The sequence below is a fragment of the Otolemur garnettii genome, unplaced genomic scaffold (assembly GCF_000181295.1).
Source record: "Otolemur garnettii isolate 467f Iridium unplaced genomic scaffold, OtoGar3 scaffold00004, whole genome shotgun sequence".
Lineage (NCBI taxonomy): Eukaryota > Metazoa > Chordata > Mammalia > Primates > Galagidae > Otolemur > Otolemur garnettii.
The window spans coordinates 26,105,683-26,117,699 of record NW_003852399.1 but is presented as its reverse complement, the minus strand read 5'-3'; the positions used below and the strand labels follow the sequence as shown (position 1 = coordinate 26,117,699).

Genomic DNA, 12,017 nt, shown 5'->3' with positions numbered 1-12,017 from the left:
CTGAGGCAAACCCGAGGGACAAGGTGGGAATGGCAGCTGGTGCGCTGAAGACGCCGAAGATGACTTTTACTTACAAAATGTAAATGATGGTTTCATGTAAGCCAGAGAATTTGCCAGCCCCGGGAAGGGACTTCACATCTGTAACTGGCCAAGGGCTCCCTTTACCTGCTATGGGAACGACCACTTCCAGGGTAGGACCTCCAGTTAAACTTACCTGATCTCAGGCTTGAGTTTCTCACAAGCCAATGCAATTAAAAGAAGGAAAGCTCCTTTTCTCTAAGACCACAAGTGTGCCCCAGCAAATGCGAGCTTTTAGTTTCAAGGGAAATGGACAGAACAGGTGGTGCCGTGGAACCCCGGAGGGACTGCTCCTCTCGGTACTTGTTCAGTGTTCCCTCTGATACCAACACCACCACCATAATGATCAATAACCACATTTAGAGAACATGAACCATTTCAATGATTACTCAGACATTGTCTTTAGGTAGTGTAACTTCCCCAAACTCACACAGCCACTATGGGGCAGCACAACACAGTCCTGCATCACTTAACTACACGGATAGGGTCTGGGAAATGCGTCGCTCGGCCATGTCATCGTGTGAACATCACGGAGTAAACTGACAGAAGCCTGGATGGTCTAGCCTACTACACACCCAGGCTGTATGGTAGGGCCTATTGCTCCTAGGCCACAACACAGCACGTTACTGTGCTGACTAATGCAGGCCACCATAACACAATGGTGAGTGTTTGTGTATCTAAATATAGAAAAGGTATAAGAAAAATGTTATACTATAATATCATGGGATCACCATCCAGAATTGACTGAAACATCACTTTGGGGTGCACATTTGTTATCTGAATCCAAGGTTCATCCTAAACCCAGAAGATAGGACCTCAAACTAACACCACCACTACCTTCCCCCACAGGCATGGCTAGTTTGGCCAGTGAGCCCAGGGTGCAAACAAGTCAACAAAGATGCCTGTAGGCAGGACAGGTGCTCCCAGGTCTGCAGAGTCCCAGCCTTTTCCAAATTACCTTCCCTCCTGCAGCAGCACCGCTGAGCGACCTGCCTGGGCCCAGATGCATCTGGGTTTGGGAAGCTCACCCTCCTCTTGCTTCATTTCTGTGACTGTCCCCCACTTTGCAGGCCCTAGGCAATCTAGGGAACTGTGTTTTTGTGCTTTTTATTTTGAGTGCAAACTCCATGGAGCATCAAGGGTTTTTGATACTTTTTTAGAAAAATTATTCTGGAAATCTGTGGAAGAGATTGGCAAGACTGAAAGCAAAGAGACTAGCTGATGGGCAGCTACAGAAATACAGGTAAAAAATGCTGAGGGATGGAGCTGAGGTCGGGACCCAGAGAGGGAGAGGAAGGAATGGAGAAAGGTCTGGTATACAGAATCGGTAGGACTTGGGGATGGAGGAGGGGGAGCCTAGAACTTCTTAACACGTGGTCTCAGTAACCCAAGGTGCTGCAGATATTGTTCAACCACGTGGAGAATACAGAGCCGAGGAAAGTTGGGGCAGGGTATTTATGATGACGGGGAAGAAAAAGGGTGTTTCCTAATCTGGAGATACAAACCACTCCACTGAGGCCAGGGCATGGGCAGGCTTGAACTTTGCCTAGAAAGAGGAGACAGATGCTTAGGTGAAGGCAGGCCTGGCAGCTGAACACCCAGATGGGAACACTGTGGTCTCCCAACTCAGAGGGGTCAGATACCACAAGCCTAGCACAAGAACTGTCTGTTCTTTGAAAGGTCCTAGAAACTTTTCAACTTTTCCTATTTATAACTTCTTATTCTTTCTTGCATATTTCTCTGGAGGATTAAAAGTAAAAATCCTCCAAAGGAGAAGGGCCTGGGAGCTGGCCCTGGGAGCGGTATGTGTGTGAGAGACAGCAGCACATCCTTGGCAGCTCTGGGTCCCGCCCCTCAGTCCTCAGAGAGCTGACTAAAACTCAGCTCTGGCCCTGTGAGCCCAGAATTAGACCCACCAGGCATTGATTTCACGAGTTTTTCTTAGGGGGGAAAAGAAGATTTCAAGAAATTCTCTGTCAGCTCAGCGCCCATAGCTCAGTGGTTAGGGCACCAGCCACAAACATGGGGGCTGGAGGGTGTGAACTCAGCCTGGGCCTCCTAAACAACAATGACAACAGCAACAGCAACAACAATAAAAATAGCCGGGCCTTGTGGCTGGTGTCTGTAGTCCCAGCTACTTGGGAGGCTAAGGCAAGAGAATCACTTAAGCCCAAGAGCTGAAGCTTGCTATGACTGTGATGCTATGGCACTCTACTGAGGGCAACATAGTGAGACTCTGTCTCAAAAAAATAAAGAAAGAAAGAAAGAAAGAAAAGAAAAGAAATTCCCTGTCACCCTCTGCCAGGAACTGTCACCAGCCCAATGGCCTGTTTCACACTCAGCCAGGCTCGTCCCACTTCCTGCTCCCACTCCTGGGGGCATCCCATAATAAAGCAGTGTGCACATTTCCAGGGAAGTGACAGCAGCTCTAGGAGGGACCTAGGAGATCTCTGGGAAATTGGTGCCCACAGGGAGAGTGACATCAGAGAGCCACTGGTGGACCGGCTGGATCTCAGGTACCTTGGAAGGTCTCCGAGGGATGAACCTCTGAAGACAAGTCGCCCACAGAGTGAAATAGGCAGGAAGCTTCTGGAAGGTAACCATTTGTTAAGCCCTGCTTTACAAACAAAATTACTCCCAAATTCAGTTCTGGAGCTGGAGTTTAGGCAAAGCTTACCTCTAGGACTCTTTCAGCAGTGTCCGATGTTAGAATTTCCACTTTAATACTCCTTTCATTGGGCAGAAGTACATCCAGAGATGCTTTCTTGGCAGTGATGTTAAATGTGTTCTGTAAGCAAAGGGAAAGCAAAGTCAGCTTCCAAGCATCCGTCAAAGCTGCTCATGCCGCCCCAAGTGGATAGCCGGCTGCATCCTTTCTCCAGGCACCTGAAGTGCACAAGACCCAGGTACAGACAGGGGAGGGGGGAAGCTTGGGGGTGGGGCAGAGTGGGGTGAGAGGGGCCAAGGCAAAGCAATGACATGAAGCTTGAATTATTTCCAGAATATTCATTATGGAGCAAAAGTTTTTGATAAAATCATCCACACAGTTAACAATTTCAGAATTAACTCTCCCATTTTTGAATATTGAAGAATCCCTAAAAGTCTACATCTTAGATTCTTTCTGACACTAAACATTCTTTTCCTTGTGGCTCCTAATTCTCCAATTCTTGGGCAGGTGTCCAACAATTCAATTTAATTCTGACATGATTTACCCCAAGTTAGCATCTGATCCCACAAGTTAAAGGACTCAGTTCTACAAAGCCACCCCCATTCAGATGCCAGCTACAAATGGGGTGCCTGGGTTACCCACACTTCTAGCCAACTGACCACAAATGCAGGCATTCCCATGACCCCTTCTCGGGTTTGGTAATTTGCTAGACTGACTCAGAACTCAGGGAAACGGTTTACTTACTGGCTTATTACAACGAACGCACCTCAGGAATAGCCAAACGGAAGAAATGCTCAGTGCACAGGGGCGTGGAGCGCCCACTTGTTCACTAGCCAGGGCTCTCCAAACTGCGCCACTGAGGGGGTCTTGTGGAGGTTCCCTTATGGGGGCATGACTGATTACAGCACTGGCATTGGTGATGGAACTCGATCTCCAGCCCTTCTCCCTTCCCCAGGTCAAGAGTGAGGATGAGACTAAAAGTTCCAGCCCTCTCGATGTGTTCAGCAGACCAGTCCCAGTCCTGAAGCTAAGTAGGAGCCCAGCCAAAAATCAACTCAGTATAAACTCTGGAAGGTTGAAAGGCACTTATACAACTAAGAAAAGATACTCCTATCACTAAGGAAATCCCCAGGTTTTAGGAGTCCTGTGCCAGGGACTGGGGACAGAGATCAAGTGTGTTTTTTTATCACACCACACCACGATATGCAGTAATGTATGATTTTATTACAGCAGAAGTCTAACCTCACAACCTATGTGGCCAACATGGGGAAACCAAGTGCCCATCTAACAGTGAGTGTCCCGCTGAGGGCCCAACTCCCCAGCTCCACACAGCCCTGAAGGACAGGTGCTAGAAGCAGTGACAAATATGGGGACCTGCAAACTTCTCAGGATGAAATCCTCTGGAATGTTGACAGGCTAGAGACACTGTAAGGCCATCAGAATCCAGGGAAGCCTGGGGCCCAGAAAGTGCTCCAGTTACCCCAGGGAGAGGCACCCCAGAGGAGGCGTGGCCTAGAGAGGCCAATGGCTGCCCAGAAGGGGCCTCATGGGGCAGGCTGTGGCATCTGGGAACTGACGGTTCTCAGCATCTCCCAGGCAGAATCCTGTCAGTTCAGACTGGCTTATCTCTGATTGAGGTCACAGCCTTTCTCATCCCAGGTTCCCCGAGGAGATTAAACCCTGAAGCCCCAAGACTTCCACTGGATGCCAAGAATTAACTTCTTTCCTAGGCATTTGGATGGTGCTAGTCAGGTGACATCCTCGGGGAAGAGGGAGAGGAGTGAAATCATTGTCTGTGTTATGAGACTGCTGTAGAAGCTGGAATACCAGTAACACGGTGGGGAGGGGGAAGTCTCTTTTTACTGACTAGAATATTTGCATCTGGCTCAAGTCACCGGCTTTTGGGTGTCAAGCTGGGGGAGGAAAATCCAAATGACCAATCAGCTGATTGTTTGGAGATCATGAAGTTGGGGTGCAGGCAAGCTGATTAGGTGAGAGCCTATCCCCTCATCAGGCAATGCCACGCCTTCCCTCAGACTTGGCCACCCACATCCACAGCAGATCAGGCCTTGGGCTTTGTAGGGTTCCCCGGGGGCTCCAGCACCTCAGTCACCTTGCCCAGGCACCACAAAAGGGTGATTACATTACTGAGAGGCCTTTCTCCCCCACAACCTTGTTATCACAGGGCACGCTTTGACTTTAAATTTTAATTCCCCCCACGTAAGGTTCTGTGATTCTAAATCTAACTACTTTAGAAAAGAAAATCAAACTGTTGTTGTTTTCCAAAATCAAACTGTTCGTTGAAAAAGCAACATATTCTATCCACATACCTGAGTAGCATGTATACATAGCCTGTCATTTATGAATATAATTGCTATGTATTTATTATATACAAATATACTGATAGATCAGATACTGATCAGTGTGTCTGTGCCAACAGCTTCACTTGCAGCAGTCCAATGTTGGCTTTGGCTGTCTTTGATAAAGGCTTTCCTCAGGAGGGCTCCTGGAAGGTCACACAGAGTCACGTCTTTAATACAGTGTGCCCTTTCCCAGAAGCAGGAAGATGCCCTAGGACTCTCTGGATAGCCAGGCCTGGAGCAGAGGAACCATTTGGAAACTGCGGCCTCCGCACTTAGCCAACACAGTGAAAACAGCCAGGTGGGGAAACTGCCCGATCTCTGCTCCTGGGGCTCCCTTCCTGGTCTGGCTGGTCCCAGCCTCCCAACAGCCCTGCTGGAGCAGTCAGGCTGCAAGTCAAGCCATCTACATCTCTCCTGCATCTCCTATATCTTCTTACTGCCAGTAAATCACTCCGGCCCTGGAGAGGGGCGGAGAAGAGTCCGATGGCAGTGGGAGCAGACACTCACCCCCAGTAAAAAGTGGCTCCTGTTTCCCTTTCACTAGTATCAGTCCAGAGTCTCCCAAACGTCTAGATATTATGTTTAATTTTCCCCCAATGGGGAAAAAAAACCCAGCTAGAGCAGTGGTTCTCAACCTTCCTAATGCTGCAATGTATTTTCATTGTTAAAAAAAGGGTCTTGACCCATAGGTTAAAAACCGCTGAGCTAGAGTATATGATCCTGCCTGCCTGCCCCCTTTCAAACACCAGCTTAGACCAAGGCACCGTCCCCATCGCCCCTCCCAGCCACACACTCATCCCGTGACACTGCCTCCCAGGCCTCTTCCCATAGAGTCACACACCAAAATGACAATATTTGCACTGCACACTGAGATAAAGTGGGCGTGATGCCACTGGAGGAGGCGGGGCCCACTAATGCCGCAGCTCGGCTGAGGGATGGAAATCTCTGCACAACCCCAACCTTCTCCTGGAATGCGATCCTGCACTTCAGCACTCGGTCCTGTATCACAGTACATGGCCCCACGGCATGGCGTTCAGGACGTTTATTGACGTGTCCCGACAACACAGCAAACTCTGTGGGTGGACTGGGTGTCATTTAGCGCCCTCCCACTGTTTCCCCAGCAGTGTCGGCTCGCAGCAGCTGTTTGATATGTAGTTTTTGAGTGTACGAACAGTTAAGTGGCAGGATCAAGAAGGACCAGGCGCAATGAATACAGGATCATCTTCCTGACTGAAACGTAATGTCCTTTTCAAAATCATAACACCAATGTCCTTTATAAACATCCTTAGGAGGAAAGTTACCTTTGTCATGCTCTCCTTCTAGAAGCAAACAAACAACATTTAGAAGGAAAACTGTCTTTGAAGAAACAGGCCTGAACCTGAACCACTGGGATTTCAGAGGGGCTGCCAAGCACAGTGGCCAGTGAGGGAAGTGGAGGGCTCAAGGTGCCTCGGGGCCCACGCTGCCCACGAGCTGCCTCAATGTGGTCAATTGCAGGGCTCCGCAGTTCTGGGAGCACAACTCTGGGTCCATCTGACACCATCTGGTGGCAAGGGATGCTGAAGAGATGTGTGGACACTCCATTTTTGCAAAAAGCAACTTCTTAGCATGGCTGGGAAGAGAAAAAGGGACTGGGGTTGAGAACCGTAAGGGCACCCTTGTATGGATGAAGATGGTGCCAGATATGCTAAATGCTTTACGGGGATTGCTTAGCTTAATCCTCAAAGCAACCCCAAGAGACAGGAGCACGTTTCTCCATTTTATAGGTGGCTAAGAATATGGCCGTAAGTCATAGTAATCGAAAGTGGGCCAGCCAAAACTGGAATCCAGGTCCTATCACTCTGGAACCTGAACTCTTAACCACTAGGCCGGTTTAAGGGCTTCTGATCTTTGTAAAGTTAGAAAACTCTAGAAGTCGAGCTCATGGCTTTACCACAAGACCAATGCACTGCTTGTGCCCTAGGGCACAGTGTTAGTGAGAAAGTCCTCTTTCTCCCTAGCAAGAAAGGAACAAGAAACAAGACCCAGAAATACAACAGACAGATTCAACTGACTCAGTGTTAAGTGAGACAGGACTGTGTGTGTGTATATATGTTTGACACACACAAAAATGTATAGAAAGGGAATATATTAAACTGAAACAATAGTTGTCCTTGAGGAGGGGGACCATGAGGAAGGAAAGCTACTTTTCATTGTGTACACTTTAGTGCTGTTCAAATTTTACTACCATCATCACCTCAGCAATAAACTTCTCAAAGAAAAAGAAAGCACATGTATACGTAAGCTACCAAGTGTATGTGAAAATAGGAACCACTACACAATAGAAGACTCTAGGGCCATTCTCAAGTTGCATAGACCAGTAAAGATATCACTAGCTTTGGGCCCCTGTCTAAATGAAATGTGTTCTGGTCTTTGCAAATCTGATCAAAGTATCCTTCTTCCTCCTCCTCTGTGAGGATCCAGTTCAATGGATCCAGTTAAATTATTGTACAACTCTAGTCCCTCCAAAGTTTTTCCATTCAGTCAAGTGCATACATGCAGGCATAAACATGTTCTCATATACACACATGTGTGAGTAGATTAAGTGATGTGCTAAACAGATACCCTTAGCAAAGCATCAGCCTAGGGGTCAAGGGGCCAGTGGTTACTCAGATCAATGAAAGGGAGTTGCTTATGTCATTCTGTTCATGCTTAATTTCCTCCACGACCCATTTGCAACTAAGTTAGGAGCAGAGAATATACGAGTGTTAGCTGCATGAGGCCCAGTGTTTTGATGTCTTCATCACGTCACGCTTGGAAATTACAGCTGCAGAATCAAGATCACAGACTTGTTGGGGCCCTCAGCGAGAAGAGCTGCAGCTATTTTACTATATCCTCGGGTTCTCTTCTTCAAGGCCAGTTTTGAGACATATGATTCTTAGGATATAGAAAAAGGTATGTTAACAAAATAAGCCAATGGTCAAGTGACATACCTCATTTTCCAGCTAGAATCTACAACTCCCAAATAAAAGAGTTAAAAAGAAATTAAAAAATAAATAAGTAAACCTCCTGTAGGACAGGAATACTCATAACACTGACAGAAGTGCAGCCATTTTAGAAAATCAGGTCAGAAACCAGTAATCCTCTCCCCAGAGTGGAGTGCCTCATGGCCAGAGTTCCTGGAAACATCCTACCTAAAATCCTGGTCCCAAGGATACATTCATAATCCCGACCAGCACTAAAAAGCCCCTGAATGTCCTCTGGGCTCACTGCCCCATTCCAGCTATTCTTACAAGGCTAAGAAAAGCCCTTTGCAACTGTGGGAGCTGAGCTGACACCTGGTCAGTCCCCATGCTCCTTTTTCCCTCTATTGAAGTCTTTCCTTGTCCCTGGACTGGGCTCCTCTCCTTTCTTGTGGACCTTCACCCCGGTTCTATGCCAGACCTCTTACTTCCCAAAGAACAAAATAGGAACCACCCTTCCATCTACTTGAAGTGAAAATAGTTTTCCGAGTCCAGGCTCTGTGGGGCTGATGGCCACGGCACACGTCTGAGCATGGGCATGCCCACATGATTAATGAAGAGACATGTCCTGCAGGGGAATTACGGCCTCAGCAAAGAAGCTTACCAGCTGTACCAGTTTTAAAAACTCAATGAAGACATCACTTCTCAATATGTTTGGGTCCATGGTCACTGAAAAACAAGGACAGCAAGCTGTTAGCACAGGCTGGGTGGAGCCTATTAATTGCCCTGTCCTCCTGAGATCACTCCAGGCCTTGCCCATGCACACCTGCCTCCCTGGAGATGAGGGAGGTTGTGACCTTTCAAATACAGGAAAATCTACAACGCTTGCCTCCTCCTGGCAATCCTGACAACACTGAACTCATTACAACCCATTACAGTGTTCCTAGAATCGTACCTTATTCCTGCACACCCTACTGCTCAACTCCCTTTTGCTGCCTTACTAGGGTAACGGAGTTAACATGAAGAAGCAAAAGGTCTTGGGCAGCACCTGTGGCTCAAAGGAGTAGGGTGCCGACCCTATATGCTGGAGGTGGGGGGTTCAAACCCAGCCCTGGCTAAAAAAAAAAAAAAAAAAAAAAAAAAAAAAAGAAAGAAGCAAAAGGTCTTAAAACTTGTGTCTGAACTCCACGCTTAGCAAGATGCATGGTAATTTGAAAACTTTAAATCAACTGAGAAACATTGATTAAATGACAGGGAGTTACAAAAGAAATTACCAAAAATAAAAACCAAAAACCAAAAAACAAAAAACATAACCCAGCAATGGTAAGGCTGAAAGATTTAAGGTCTTTCATTCTTCTATACTTACAAAAACATTTTCACCCCTAGCTTTAAAGCCCTGGATGCCCATAGCCAGGTATGGTGTCCAGAGCAGACAGGCAGACACAGCAGGTGAGAGCTGCATGAGGGCCCAGCCTGCTTCTTCCCCTCTCTCCCCTCCTCCCATAAGCCCCGCCCCCCACTTCAGCTTAACTCACATACCTACCATATATTACACTGTTACATTGCTTTCTTCTTTTTTTTTGTTGCTGTCTTACTGATGTCATCAAATAACTTCCGCCAGCATTAAAACTGTCTGGCTTCTTATGGGTTGTACCTTTCCCAAACAAGGGCGTGTTTTCAAAATAAACTAAGAGAGGAAGCATCTCAACATGAGAAACTCTTCCTAAAAGGCGTACCCTCTTTCTACAGGGTAATTTCAGGGTGAGGGAAAGCCTTCACTATATTTTCCGCCATATATGTCACAGGGCAAACTAACTTTATGTATTCATTAGCATGGATTCTTGGGGATGGAGAAAACTGTGGAAGAAAGTACTCACCCAACTAGTATTTACTGTGTGACTATTAAGTTCTAGGTACTGGGCTAATAAGCACTTTGTATATTTTAGCTCATTTAATCTTCATGACAAACCTGAGGGAAATATTTTACAGAGAAAGAAACCGAGGCTTAGAGCAGGTTAAGTATCTTGCCCAAGGTCACAGGCCAGTGAGGAGTAACAGTGGGATTTGACCCAAGGTGTGATTCCAGGGCCATGCTCTCAGCCATGATGCTAAGCTACAGGGTCTCCTTGCCTGACCTTGTCAAAGAGGGTATACAAGACATCCTGATGGTACAGTTAAAGACCAGGCCTGGGGCAGCACCTTTGGCTCAGTGGGTAGGGTGCTGGGCCCATATACCTGGGCCAAACCCGGCCCTGGCCAAACTGCAACAAAAAATAGCCAGGCGTTATGGCAGGCACCTGTAGTTCCAGCTACTTGGGAGGCTGAGGCAAGAGAATGGCCTAAGCCTAAGAGGTAGAGGTTGCTGTAAGCTGTGATGCCAGGGCACTCTACCGAGGGCAACAAAGTAAAACTCTGTCTTTATAAAAAAAAAAAAAAGGACCAGGCCTGGAAAAGTGATCCCTTAAGCTCTGTGATCACTTGTTAAAAAGGTCAGGTCTTAAAGGAGTATTTTGCTAAGACATGAAAAACCAAACCAAGAGAGAATGAAAATTTAAAAGACAATGCATTGAACAAGCTTATTCAACAGGTCTAAAAAGAGCAAAACAGAAACAAATGGGAAATAGATGGTTTCTAGAATTTTCACCTACTGTGCTTAAAAAAATACAGCTATAAAAAATGAGATAAATCTATAGTCATTGACGTAGAATGAGCTCTAAGATATATATTTTAAAAGGGAAAAAGTCAACATACTTTGACTCTGAACTCTTTTTCTTGGAGAAGTTTATTGCTGAGTCAATTGCTGAAAACTTTTTTTTTTTGAGACAGAGTCTCACTACGTCCACCTCAGTAGAGTGCTGTGCTGTCACAGCTCACAGCAACCTCCAACTCTTGGGCTTAAGTGATTCTCTTGCCTCAGCCTCCCAAGTAGCTGGGACTACAGGCACCTGCTACAGTGCTTTTTTCTTGTTGTTGTAGTTGTCATTGTTGTTTAGCAGGCCCAGGCAGGATTCAAACCAGCCAGCTCTGGGGTATGTGGCCGGCACCCTAACCACTGAGCTATGGGCGCTGAGCCAGAAAAACCTTTTTCTTTAGCTATGAAGGACATTAGTGTGATAGTTGGCAAAGTTTAAATACGGGCTCTAGATAACATTTTGACTTCCTGATTTTGATAACTACATTATGGTTATATAAGAGAGTGTCCCGAATCTTAGGAAATACACAGAGAAATATTTAAGGATAAAATGGCCTAGGCTCATAATACTGAGGTGTTTCCATAAAATTATATATATTGTTATAATATATATACACACGAGAGAGAGAATGGGAGTGCAGATGTAAAATGTTAACATTCGGGAAACATGAGTGAAGAGCATACAAATATTCTTTTCATAATGTTTGAAACTTTTGTACAAATCAAACTTCCAGAATAAAAAGTTTTTTAAAAATCGGGTATAGAAAAATATGTACACTTCAAGGTGTGTTGAACAGAAAGGGAGCCTCCTACATACCCGTGTGCATGGATCATCTCTGGGGAACACACAAGCCACCTGGGGCCCAGAGTGGAAGGGAAACTACTTTTCATTGTATATTCTGACATATGATTTATATTTTTTAAAATATGTGTTTAGACTTTTCCAATTTTAAAAAAATTACGTGTTTAATTGTCAGTTTTGCTATTTTCCTTCAACACCCTCTTTTCTCTGAGAGCTGAATGTGGCCAACCATAATTTTGCTGTGACAGTGTTTTCAGACCCAGGCAATAGGTGAGGCTGTTGCACTGTAAGCCTGGGGGGGACCATAGCAGGCTGCTGCGCATCCTTGGTGCCCCAGCCTGGCTTCCTGAAAGCACCGAGACGGATGTCCCATCTCTGGCCCTGCTAATAAAGATCTCTGATAGCTCCCAGGGCCGTTCCTACAAACAATGCAGCCAACCCCTGTGTTTATTCTTGATCCAGATAGCATTTC

At 46.3% G+C, this 12,017-nt stretch overlaps 1 protein-coding gene across 1 annotated transcript in view; it reads right to left on the bottom strand.

Annotated features, from left to right (window-relative positions):
- Positions 1–12,017, bottom strand: part of SNX31 (sorting nexin 31) — a 56,647-nt gene that overhangs the window by 36,334 nt on the left and 8,296 nt on the right. The window contains exons 4-5 of the mRNA XM_003782442.1: positions 8,716–8,780; positions 2,756–2,866 (exon numbers count right to left, since the gene is read on the bottom strand). Of these exons, the coding sequence (XP_003782490.1) occupies positions 2,756–2,866; positions 8,716–8,780 (176 nt within the window). The remainder of the gene's footprint in view (positions 1–2,755; positions 2,867–8,715; positions 8,781–12,017) is intronic.